We start from the raw sequence: 11,619 nt of genomic DNA, 5'->3' as shown, positions 1-11,619 counted from the left end.
ATATTTTTATTGTGTATTTTAATTACATGTTTGGTGCAATGTTAATTTTTGCTATACTATGTATGTATTGTGTTGATGCGAGTAGACGAGCAAGCCACTGTGGATTCTGAGGTTCAGCAAGTAGAGGTAGCTGAGCAGGAGCTCATTGAAGGCAAGTTATGCCCTTGATCATTTACTTTTTCCTAGCCATGTTCTTATTAATTATAACGATCTGTATAGGTTAATTTTGATGGGACCCAATAGGTTACCCCAGTCTTGACTATCTTTATACCTTGTTTTGCCACTGAATATTTTTTGGGTAGTACTTGCTATCGCTTATTGTGGTTTTGGGTATAGAGATACACTATTCATTACTACACTTTTATTATCTGTTTATTATTACTGTTCATGATAAGATCATTATTGTTAATGGGAACATGGAGCGACCACCCGGGAAAACAGTGCTACCACAAGGGTATAATGGGACGCCCTTGGCCGATTAACTAGGAAAGCTAGTGGATGTCTTCCTTACCCGAAAGGGGCAAGGGCAGTAGGGGAGTGGTCAGTGTAGGGAGGTCCTTGGGTTGATTTTGCTGCGATGGCGGTCAAGCGAGGGATTCCTGCACTGGAGCTTCCTATAAACTGTAGCGGGATTTCTGAAGCTAGTGGAACTTTGTAAAGGTCTCATAGTGTTACCCTGCCTCGCCTCCTCGGTAGAGGTGTATGGGATTGGCCATCTCTTGGCAGATGGGTAACATGACTTGTGGGTAAAGATGCACAACCTCTGCAGAGTGTAAAACTGGTATACTAGTCGTGCTCACGGTCATGAGCAGCTCGGACCCTCACATGATTAATTTATGGAACTTAAATTTAATTTGACATTCGCATCGCATTTGAGATTATTTTACTATTACTTTCTTTATTATTATTAAGGTTCGGTATTTACTTACACTTAGTAATTGCTAATAAAATTTTGACCAACTTATAAAAGCAATGCTCAGCTTCAGCCTCTATTTTGTTGATCAGCCTTACACTTCACATGAACTCCCACCTTTGGTGAGTTCATGCACATTATTCCCCACGACTTGTTGAGCTATGAACGTATGTGAGCTCACTCTTGCTGTCTCACACCCCCACAGGAGAAGAACAGGTGGTTCAAGTGGAGCCAAGTATCGAGGAGTTTGATTCGATCTAGGTGGCGTCTCCCAGTCAGCTTTATGGCGCCAAGGATAGATTTTAGATCCTGCGATATTTATCTCTTATTTTGTAAGACTTCCGCTATGTAATAAAGTACTCTGATTATATTGTGACATTTATCTCTATACACTCTGTTATTGTATATGTTGTCTTTTTTGGCGCATGTATGAGATGCACCCGGCTTTGCTCCTTAAATCCGGGTGTGACATAATACCTCCAGCAATATCATTAGCATTTTTTTGTTCACTTTGTATTACACATATTCGTTGTTAATATTTATATATATAGACACATACATTATTCATATTAATTGTCCATCTGCGAATATTCATTACCTATTATTTTATTGAACGTGAGAGCAATGTTGTAGTAACTGTATAAGTACATATGTATTCATGCATAAATACATATGCATCATTTCTAATATGGTATATCTTACCTGTTAATTCTCATATATCGCAACATAGTTGCTTTCTAAAAGCTTAGTTCTACCTTTACTAAAAAATCGTTCACTTACATTTATAAAAATATATATACGTAACTTAACAAACTTCTATTTTAAAAACGATAAATAAATAAACACATATTTTTTTGTGCTAGGAAATAGTGTACTAATACAAAACCGCATGATCAAATCTCCATCATCAGATCGATAAACAAAAGGTGTCATAGATAAATAGAGACCTACAAAACAGTCTGACCATGGATTGCGATGAACACAATGGAAATACAAGAAAAAGGAAAAATAGTAAGTCTACTTTCCTACACATATCTTTCTCGACTGAAGAAAACTTATTATTACCAGTAAGAAAAAATAATACAATTCATTTTTTATAAAAAAAGGTTTGTCTGGATTGTATTCACATCAATTATCAATGCTACGGAAGCAAGGCAAAATCGCAGACGCTATTTAAACCAAAAGCGTATGGCTAAAAAGGTAAGTTATAGATAATTACATGTATATATACAGAAGCATATATGTTTATGTGTACGTTATTCGTATGAATTGATATATCTGTGTATATGCATGCATATCTGACACCACACATAATTAAGCTAACAAATAGTGCTTGTTTTCTCTGAACATAGGCATACCAAATCAAACAACAGAAAGTTTACATTGTGGTCATTTTACTAAGGAATACATACAGGCACTCAAAGGTAAATTGTTAAAAAAATACATCGACAAAAGCTTTTCAACGACCCATCAATGCGAAAAACATCACACTTCTAATCTTCTTCATCTTTACTCTTGTGGATGATGTTTTTATGACATCTGCAGCTTGTTATCCAAATCGATCATATTATGGAAAGCCTGACTATGAGTGCCAACACTGCAAAGTTGTGTTCTGGTATGGTGAGAGAATTAGATCAAAACAGCGTGATGGATCTATTGTTTATAACAATTGCTGCAAAGGTGGCAAAATTAGTATTCCTCCGTACAAACCAAGACCCGAACCTCTAGCTACTCTTGCAAAATTTGACGGCGATCATATATCAAAGAAATTCATTAAGAGCATTAGACAATACAATTGTCTATTTGCTTTCACATCAATGGGTGCTCAAATTGATAAATCAGTAAATGATGGGTGTGGCCCGCCGCTATTCAAAATATGTGGTCAAGTTCATCATCGTATTGGGTCTCTGTTACCTCCAGATGGTTCTCCTCCGAAGTTTATACAGCTATATATCTATGATACTGCAAATGAGGTGCAAAACAGAATACAATGTATCAAAGGCAGTGAAGAATCACATATGGATTTAGATCCGACTATAGTGAATGATCTAATAAAAATGCTTGATCTTCACAATCCATTAGTTAAAAAATTCAGAATGGCAAGAGAACGTCTAGCTAATAATAAAAACGAAGAACTCATCATCAGACTAATTGGAGCCAAAGAAGGTGATTCTGTACAGTATAATTTACCATCGGTGGAAGAACTCGCAATGTTAGTTGTTGGTGACTTCTCTCTTGACACATTTAAGCGTGACATAATTATTGAAACACAGAGCAGAGAACTTAAACGAATATCTGCTTTACACCCAGCTTTCATGGCTTTACAATATCCGCTTCTTTTTCCTTTTGGAGAGTGTGGATTTCAGATTGGAATTATCTACAACGGTGTTAATCCATCAGAAAAAAATACAAGGATTCACATGACCATGCAAGAGTATTATTGCCACCAATTTCATTACAGAAAAAATCAACCGAATCCATATTTATGTTACGGACTACTATCCAGTCAAGCAAAAGTTGATGCTCAAGCTTGTATTGATGAGACAGGATAGATTACATATTACAAAATCAAAAAAAAATTACGCATGGACACAATTCAAGGTATAACAGATGCTATTAGTCGTGGATGCAGAAGTGGCAATGAGATGGGTAAAACAATTATTTTACCTGCATCACATATTGGCGGCAGACGTTATATGATACAAAACTATCATGATAGTATTGCGATCTGTCGTGTTCATGGACCACCGGATTTTTTATCACTTTCACCTGCAATGCAAATTGGCATGAAATTCAAGAGAGCTTATTCGAGCCTGGGCAAAATCCTCCAGATAGATCTGATGTGATCGTACGAGTTTACCACATGAAACTTCAGGATATGCTTCATGATATTAGATCTAAATCTATTTTTGGCCCATGCAACGCAGGTACAAAAACTTGATCATTTACTATCTACACAAAAAAACGTATTCAATTACATATTTATATATTCTCTTTCACTAGATAAACAAAACCAAACATTAGGTAACTAAATGCATTCAATTAGTCTGCGATTATGCTTAAAACTACTTACTCACTACTTTGTACAATTTGTTCTACCTAATGCAGTGCTTTACACTACAAAATTTCAAAAACGTGGCCTTCCTCATTCCCATATTATATTTTGGGTCTCAACTGATACAACACAGCCGACCCCAGAGCTCATTGACTCTTTTATATCTGCTGAAATTCTAGATCCAAATACTGATCCACTTGCATATTGTTTGGTTGCCGAACATATGATACACGGTCCATGTGGTCCACTCAATCCAGGTTGTCCCTGCATGAAAAATGGCAGATGTTCAAAAAACTATCCAAAAGAATTTATGAAACTACATCATTTGATAGCCAAGGGTTTGTTGTCTACAGGCGTAGAAACAATAACAGATATGTTATCAAGTCAGGCAACAAACTCGATAATAGGTGGGTTGTACCCTACAATCCAGCACTCATCATGAAATGATATGTGCAAGCGTATAGAATTAGTTCAAAGAATAGCTAATGTCTACATTCTGTGCAACCCCTTTTATAACCCTAAAATTGTAGTGCTAACAACAATACAATCAGTTCGTATGGCCTGGCTCGTTTCTCTGTAGGGTAGATTGTCTTTCTAAAGGAGTCATTAAGACTAAATATTATTAGCTTGTATAATTAATACTCAGAACCTAATGACTGCTTAGTGCTCTAATTATTGTATATATTTTATTAAATCTGGCTTTATCTCTGTTAAAAATATACCATGTGATGAAATGCAGAAATTAATTTCTTGGACGAAATCATTTGACTCCTTAAAAATTATGTTTTTGGTGATATCCGAACAGTGTACCTCTCTCAACAGATTGGAACAGGGAGTCAATATGCAATGAAAATGCCAATAAGATTTCTTTGTCAATTATATAAAAGTTACTTGCTCACAAATATGTACTGTACTATTTTTATCAATTCATTTCTAAAATGTCTACTGCGCGCGCAAAGCGCGCGAACATCACTAGCTAGTTGCAATAGTGCTTTTTTCCTTTGAGACGAGACTGAGAGTGACTGACAGGCACAAACACTAGCCCTTGCCTAGTTGCCGTATAAAACGTGTCGTACGTAGCCTACTAGGCTGTTCCTGTGGTGCGCGCACACTATATTGGTTGGGGGTTCCATCAGGCATCCGACCGACGAGATGAGGAGAAAAGGGAGCGAGTGTACAAGGATCAGCCCCGCTGAGATCGACGTCGTCATGCCCATGATCTCTCTGTCGTCCAGATCCGGCCGAAGGGCGCCGTCGGACCGGGACCGACCTCGTCGGCAAGTGCGAGGCGGCTGCGGGTCTCGCCTGCTGCGGACCGCGCGGTGGACGGCCGCACGCTTCTACAGGCGAGCGAGGGTAAGCATCGATAGGGCATTCCGGTCCTCGTCGACGTCCAAGAAAGCAGCTGCCACTGCTGCTGCTTCACCGGATTGCACGCCGGCGAGGCATGGCAGTAGGCGGCAGCAGTCCGCGCCACCGGTGGCCGTCGATGACTCGCACAAGAGCGAAGCGGTGGAAGAGTGCATCAGGTTCATGAACTCGTCGTCGAGGAAGTACCGGTAGTGCATCGATCAGGTTCTGTGCGCGCTGATGCTGGCGTCTTTCTTGTATTTGTTCTTTCTTTCTTTCTTCCTTTTCATCTATGTGTGCATCTGATCAAACCTTGTGATTGAGAAACATACTGGTTATTTCTTTGATCGATATTTGCGTACCCTGAAATCTCTCATTACTGTATAATATCAAGTCTGCCTGTCAGTTTTTATCTTGCAAGCAATTCTCTTTGTTACTAGCAGTTATTTATTTCTACCACCACATTATGGCATCGATATAAAACCAGGAGCTGGCATATCTGGTTTATGACTCCATGTCCTAGCTATCGTGCTCTCAAACGTTTGTTTCTTGTTCGCTTCTCATATCCGAGTGAGCAGGATAAACTAGAGCTAAATCTATGACATCACTTTCTTATTTGTGCGAAGACGAACAACGAAAACCATATATTCCACGAAGTAGATAGAGGAGATAAGAAAGCACATGTAACTGAAGCAAACTTCTGAACATCGTATTGGAGCCAATCAGTCCAACCTACAGTGGAAGTGTGGAACAGAAACCATGTGTTTGGTTGGGTGTACGGATAGAAAAGTTGCAGCCGCAGATAGATAAAGCAATGTTTGTTTGGTTTACGCATGAACACATACAGGTTGGCGGCGTGCAAATAGGAGACCTCAGACAGGCTGAGCGCATACGCCCGGTAGCTGGGTAGGAGCGCATGCTGGTTGGGATCATGCAGCGGCATGAAAAAATGAGCACATTTTTTATTTCTTTTTTATTATATCTTTTGATTAAAACATTTAATCATCGAATACTTTTTATATTTGTGTTCATAAGATTTTTATGAACAAAACTAGGTTACTCATGTTATATAAAATTTAAATATTTATTTATGTACTCTTCTCTATTGTGTATATTAGTACAAGCAACCAAACACTAGCTATATATAGTTTGGACGCACTAATACAAACAACCAAACAAGAGTCTATGCACGGACCTATCCTGATCACCAAGAGTCTGACTCCCCACGTACGAACCAGGCTACTACCATACATCAACCAATCACACGGAAAGAGACTACAGAGATAAAGGAAGCAATGGAAAAAAAACGAAGATGTACGTGGCATGGAGCTGTTTGCCTTTCGATTGAAGCCCGGGCAGGCAACACTTTTAGCCGCGACATTTAGGGAGGTGTAAATCAGAAATCACCGCTTAGTACAAAACATCTATTTTCTACTACTATAAAGCACTAGTTTCCACCGGTCGATATATGACACGCAAAACGTGTGTCAAGTACCTCTCGCTCGCCGACGTAATAGGCTAACCTTTGCCTCCTTACCTGAGTTGTGTCGCAACCGCCGTTTGTATTAGTATTGTTGTTTGTCCATGTCCATGTAGAACGTTGAAAAAACATCGACTAAATTAAGAACGCCGGTGACGACGTACTTAAGAACTTCGGTTTCCTTAGGCCGACGTACTTAAAAAGTTTTTTCAATGCAGACCATCACAAGCATTACAATTCGCATGCTTCAGTTTCAAAGACATGTTCACAAGCAAAAAATACAGTAGAATTATCCATTAGAGGCTGCACAAGATAGTCCAATAAAGTTTAGACCAGAAAAAATTATCCACCAAAGCTAGTTCACGCCATTATAGTCTCCAATAAATAAAAATAGAGAATCAAAGATTAATCAAGCATGGCATAGTGGGTATGGCTAATGCGGTACTTTTTATATTGTTTTATGTGCTACCTAAAACGAGAATCTGGAAACATGAAAAAGGGAATATCCCGATAAAAAACGGGATTTCAGAAATATAGACGGAAAAGCGTTGAACTGTTTTGGTCCCATTCTCGTAATATGCCATCATGTTTTCGTCTCGTTCTCATTTTTCCCGTAAATACGAAAACGATCAGGATAAAATTGAAACACAGGACGAAACGGGTTTTTTCTCATCTGTTTTTATCCCTAGGTATGATCATTTATGGCCCGGCTAAGATTAGGCCCACACGCCACACAAACTCCAGCACAATCGCACAGCCCACGATGAAGCTACTTTAGCAGGCCAATAGGCACCACGAATGCATGTTGCCATCACCGGAGCGTTCTCCTCAAGCCCAGCGTCGCCAACCAAACTGGAAAGGAGGACTGCATGGTAAAAGCGGCGGACTTCAGGACAAAATCAACGTTTATTCGAGCTGCCATTGCTTAAAGTGATGTTAAGGTATATAAAGCACTTGTGATAATCCTACTGATATATTAACAAAGCATATTTCTAGAGCTATATTTAGGCTTAGTTGGTATTATAGTTTAAGCCCTAATGACTATTGGTATTGGCGATTATTTATTGTTGAGGTGAACCCTATTTTATTTGCTATAAGATGAAATTTATCTTAAGGCAGATTTGTTGGAATATGGTCCAAATTCTAACTAAGTTTTGTAGGAATTTATTTTTGTATTGTACTGCTGTCTGTCTTATATATACATCTTATAATTCGCACGAGAAGACAAATAACTTATCTTATCCCATGCATTCTGTAAACTCTCCTCATATAGTGAAGGTTGTTAGTTGGTGTCCATGATTTTTTTTCTCACAAGGGTTTCCATATTTGCATTATTTTCTACTGGTTTGTAAAGTTGTCAACCAAATATGTAAGTCCTAGTAACTTTGGCGTCGACGATTATTTATTATTGAAGTGATTTGATTAGTTATACTTTATTTGCTATAAGATAGAATTTGTCTTAAGACGAAGTTTGTTGGAATATGTTCTGAATTATTCTAACATGAGCCTTGCAGAGATTTATTTTTGTGCTAGACTATAGTATGTCCGCTCTCTATATATACATCTTGTAAGTCACAAGGGTAGACAAACAACTCACTGTATTCTCTCTATTGTGTAAACTCTCCTGATATAGTAACGATTGTTGGTTGACGGCCATTGCTTTTTCCCACAAGGGTTTTCCATATAAAATTGTGTGTTGTGTGTTTGATTCATATTTGCATTATTTGATACCAATTAGTACAGCTATCAACTGAATGTTTTAAGTCCCGGTGACTTTTAGCATCGACGATGATTTATTATTGAAGTGAGTTGATTGATGATACTTCGTCTGCTACAAAATAAAATTTGTTTCAAGATGGAGTTTGTTGGAATATGATTTAGATTCTAGTATGAGTCTTCTAGAGATTTGTTTTTGTATTGGATTACAGCTATTTGTTGTATATATACAGCTTGTAAGTTATACGGGAAGACATATAACTCAATTCATTGTATTCCCTTTTCTATAAACTCTCCTTATATATATAGCGAATCGGTTGGCACCCATGTTTTTTTTTCCGCGCAAGAGTTCTCTAATTTTGTGTCATCCATATTTGTATTACTTACTACCGGTTATAGTACAGTTATCAACCCAACATTCTGCAATGCTAGTATATATACAAGTTAGTACAGCAACCGCCAACATTCCGCAACGACGCTGGTATGTATAGTATACTTCTCCTTTTCGGCCGGCGGTGAGAGCGCGTCAGGCAAATCGATTGTTTCTTTTTGCATAGTTTGAAAAACCTGCAAAGCTGCACATGGAATGTGGTACGTAGTACCAGTATGTTCACACTGTTCGGCGTGCAGATCAAGTGACCAGTAGTCAGTGTGAAAAGAGTCAACAAAAACAAGAGAGCCTATATGTGGCCGAAAAGTTAGGTGCGAGCTTTGAAACTCCCGTGTCGAACAACAAACATCCAAAGCAAAACACATACATGCTGTGAACAAGACATCAGGATCATTTCCTTGTGATGATAAGCATATCCAATGCGTCATCACGGTTAAAAACAGATCACGGGCCTGCAGCAAAACACATACAACAAAACGCTCAGGCTCATAGTAGGGTCAAAGACGCTCAGAGCATATGCAATAGATAATATATTATTAGTGCTAGACCGATCGAGTACGACGTTATTACAGGAATTGCCAGGCATATGCATGCATGAATATAAATACATATGAAACGGCGATATGGAATTTAGAAATGTCATCACTCTAGTGAGCACAAAGGTTATTTCATTTCCGTATGCCATGCATATGAGGCCATGAGGGCACACACCAGCATAAATGAACGAAAAAAAAAGTGGCACGCAGCGCATCCGGCCTCATGATGAAAAGATCAGCGAAAAGGCAGTAGAAATCTCAGCAGCTGCAGCTGCATGCTCATTCCCTGACCCTCTCAGATTCTTCATGCAACGTACGTCGTTTGGTAGGGCAGCGATACGCGCGTACGTTCTACAGCTTATATATGCGTACAGTATTTCCACATCTCGCACATCTTTTCATGTCGGTATTAGCTAGAACCCAAGGACTACACAATGATGCGTGAGACAAGGCCACAGCAGCACGCAGTACGTGCATGCATGCGTCGACGGTCGATCAGCTGCTAGCTAGGGACCGAAGCTGCAGAGCCTGAGCTCGAGCGGCGGATCCCGGCCGGCGGAGACGACGTCGAAGAAGGACAACTCCCTGCACTGCTCGCTGGTGGCGCCGCTTCCTCTGACGTACGACCGGACCTTCTCCGCCGCCTCGAGGTCGCCGTACGACTTGAGGGGGAAGAGCTCTAGCGTCTCCACCTCCCTCGTCGGCCGCTCCCACGACGGCGACGCCTCCTGCTGCTCCACCACGTCCCTGACGTAGCCTGCATGCACGGAGCACGTACGGGTCGATGTCAACAGCACGATCGATATACGTAATACGTTGCAGCTGTCGTAGTATAGTAGCTAGTAACGTACGATGTGTACGTGCGTGCTGCAGCTTACATGTCACGAGCCGGTGATGGTGGCCATAGCTTCTGGCCTCCCGCTTGCTCTCTGGCGGTTGCAGCACGAGGTCGGCGTCGGCGTCGGCGTCGTGCGACTGCGAGGCGGCACCACGGCCGTCTTCCTCGTTGTTGCTTCCCCTGCCGCTGCCGCTGTCGGGGGAGGACGACGACGCGCCGCGGCGTCGCTTCTTGTGGTGGTGGCGCTCGCGGGCCTTGTGGTTCTGGAACCAGTAGAAGACGTTCTTGCTCTCCACCTTGCCGAAGGCGCTGAGGTGGGTGGAGATGCGCTGGATCTGCTCCGTGCTGGGCGTCCGCAGCCCCGCGCGGAAGAGCTCCGTCAGGACCTTCACCTGCTCCGCCGTAGGGTTCCACCGCCCGCACTTGACGCCTACCCGCCCGCTCAGCGCCTCCATGGTATATGATATGTAGCCGATCGACGATCACTACACCCTGTAGTTTGCAGCGATCGCAGCTACACTACACCGCCAGTTAAGCAAGCTATATGTGTGGTTTTGTGAAAGATCGATGGTCGAGTGCAAAAACTAGTAGCTCTAGCTTCTGCTTCTGATTTGGTTGCTTCCGGGATCTTCCTCTGGTCAGAGGAAATGCTGAAATCAATAGATGCGCAGGAGTGGTCCTTATATAGCCGGCTCAGGGGCAGTGGCGAGGCCGAGGCCGAGGCCGTGGTCTCGTGGCAGTGGCTGTAGCGGATTCGAAGGTCTCGGTGCTTTCCTTTTGTTTCCCTTTCTCGAACTGGGCGCGTTGGGGCGAGAGAGAAGAGAAGAAGAGGTGGGGAGGGAGACATGCGCAAAAGCTGCCACTGTTTAGCAAAACGCTAGCTCGATCTCGCGAGGCGCGCCAGCCGGACGACATCCTTATTAAGCGCGCGATCGATAATGCGGCTTTGGTCGCGCCAGCCATGCATGCAAATCTAAGTGCCGTCCTGTCGCGTAGCACCATGTCTTAGAATGAGCCCTGTTTGCCGAGTCCATTGAATAGTCTAATCTAGTAATGCCGCGGTGGCGGGTGATGATTCGGGGCGCGCGCCGCCCCATGGAGATCTCTGTGTGCTCCTTGTCCTTGCATGGGTCGCCACCTAGTCGAAGGGAATCGATCGCGGCGACGGCGAGGACCACCAGCAGGCTGGCTCTCACGGCGCACGGGCAATCGGCGATCTGGTTGCTGCGGAGCTCGCTCGGCCGGCCGACTGGTCTCTACTCTCTACTGCTTTGAATAAACGGCCGGCGCGGCGTGCAAACTATACACCGATTGCCAATGCATGCAAGACGCACGCCAGT

At 41.9% G+C, this 11,619-nt stretch overlaps 2 protein-coding genes across 3 annotated transcripts; one reads left to right on the top strand and one right to left on the bottom strand.

Annotated features, from left to right (window-relative positions):
• Positions 1–5,053: 5,053 nt before the first annotated feature.
• On the top strand, positions 5,054–5,733 carry LOC103650993 (uncharacterized). The gene has a single exon (XM_008676587.4). The coding sequence runs from the start codon at positions 5,121–5,123 to the stop codon at positions 5,529–5,531; it is 411 nt and encodes a 136-aa protein (XP_008674809.1). The 5' UTR covers positions 5,054–5,120; the 3' UTR covers positions 5,532–5,733.
• Positions 5,734–9,436: 3,703 nt separating this feature from the next.
• LOC103650992 (WUSCHEL-related homeobox 9-like) lies at positions 9,437–11,154 on the bottom strand. 2 transcript variants are annotated; one of them, XM_020550030.1, is made up of 2 exons: positions 10,293–11,154; positions 9,437–10,198 (listed from the first exon to the last, which is right to left on the bottom strand). In XM_020550030.1, the coding sequence occupies exons 1-2, from the start codon at positions 10,732–10,734 to the stop codon at positions 9,948–9,950; spliced, it is 693 nt and encodes a 230-aa protein (XP_020405619.1). In that variant the 5' UTR covers positions 10,735–11,154; the 3' UTR covers positions 9,437–9,947. The 2 variants fall into 2 exon arrangements, with proteins under 2 accessions (XP_020405619.1, NP_001306687.1); NM_001319758.1 differs by having other exon boundaries at positions 9,847–10,198; positions 10,320–10,734.
• Between the last annotated feature and the right edge of the window lie 465 nt (positions 11,155–11,619).

This window comes from Zea mays, chromosome 3, assembly GCF_902167145.1.
Source record: "Zea mays cultivar B73 chromosome 3, Zm-B73-REFERENCE-NAM-5.0, whole genome shotgun sequence".
In the NCBI taxonomy this organism is placed as follows: domain Eukaryota; kingdom Viridiplantae; phylum Streptophyta; class Magnoliopsida; order Poales; family Poaceae; genus Zea; species Zea mays.
Note: the sequence above shows the minus strand (reverse complement) of the source record. Positions and strands in the feature narration are given on the sequence as shown.

Excerpts from the sequence above, each read along its gene's own strand:
- LOC103650993 (XM_008676587.4), top strand. The coding sequence starts at position 5,121 with ATGAGGAGAAAAGGGAGCGAGTGTACAAGGATCAGCCCCGCTGAGATC.
- LOC103650992 (XM_020550030.1), bottom strand. The coding sequence starts at position 10,734 with ATGGAGGCGCTGAGCGGGCGGGTAGGCGTCAAGTGCGGGCGGTGGAAC. Across the intron at positions 10,199-10,292 it reads GCAGCACGCACGTACACATC|GCTACGTCAGGGACGTGGTG; the intron begins GTACGTTACTAG and ends CCGTGCATGCAG.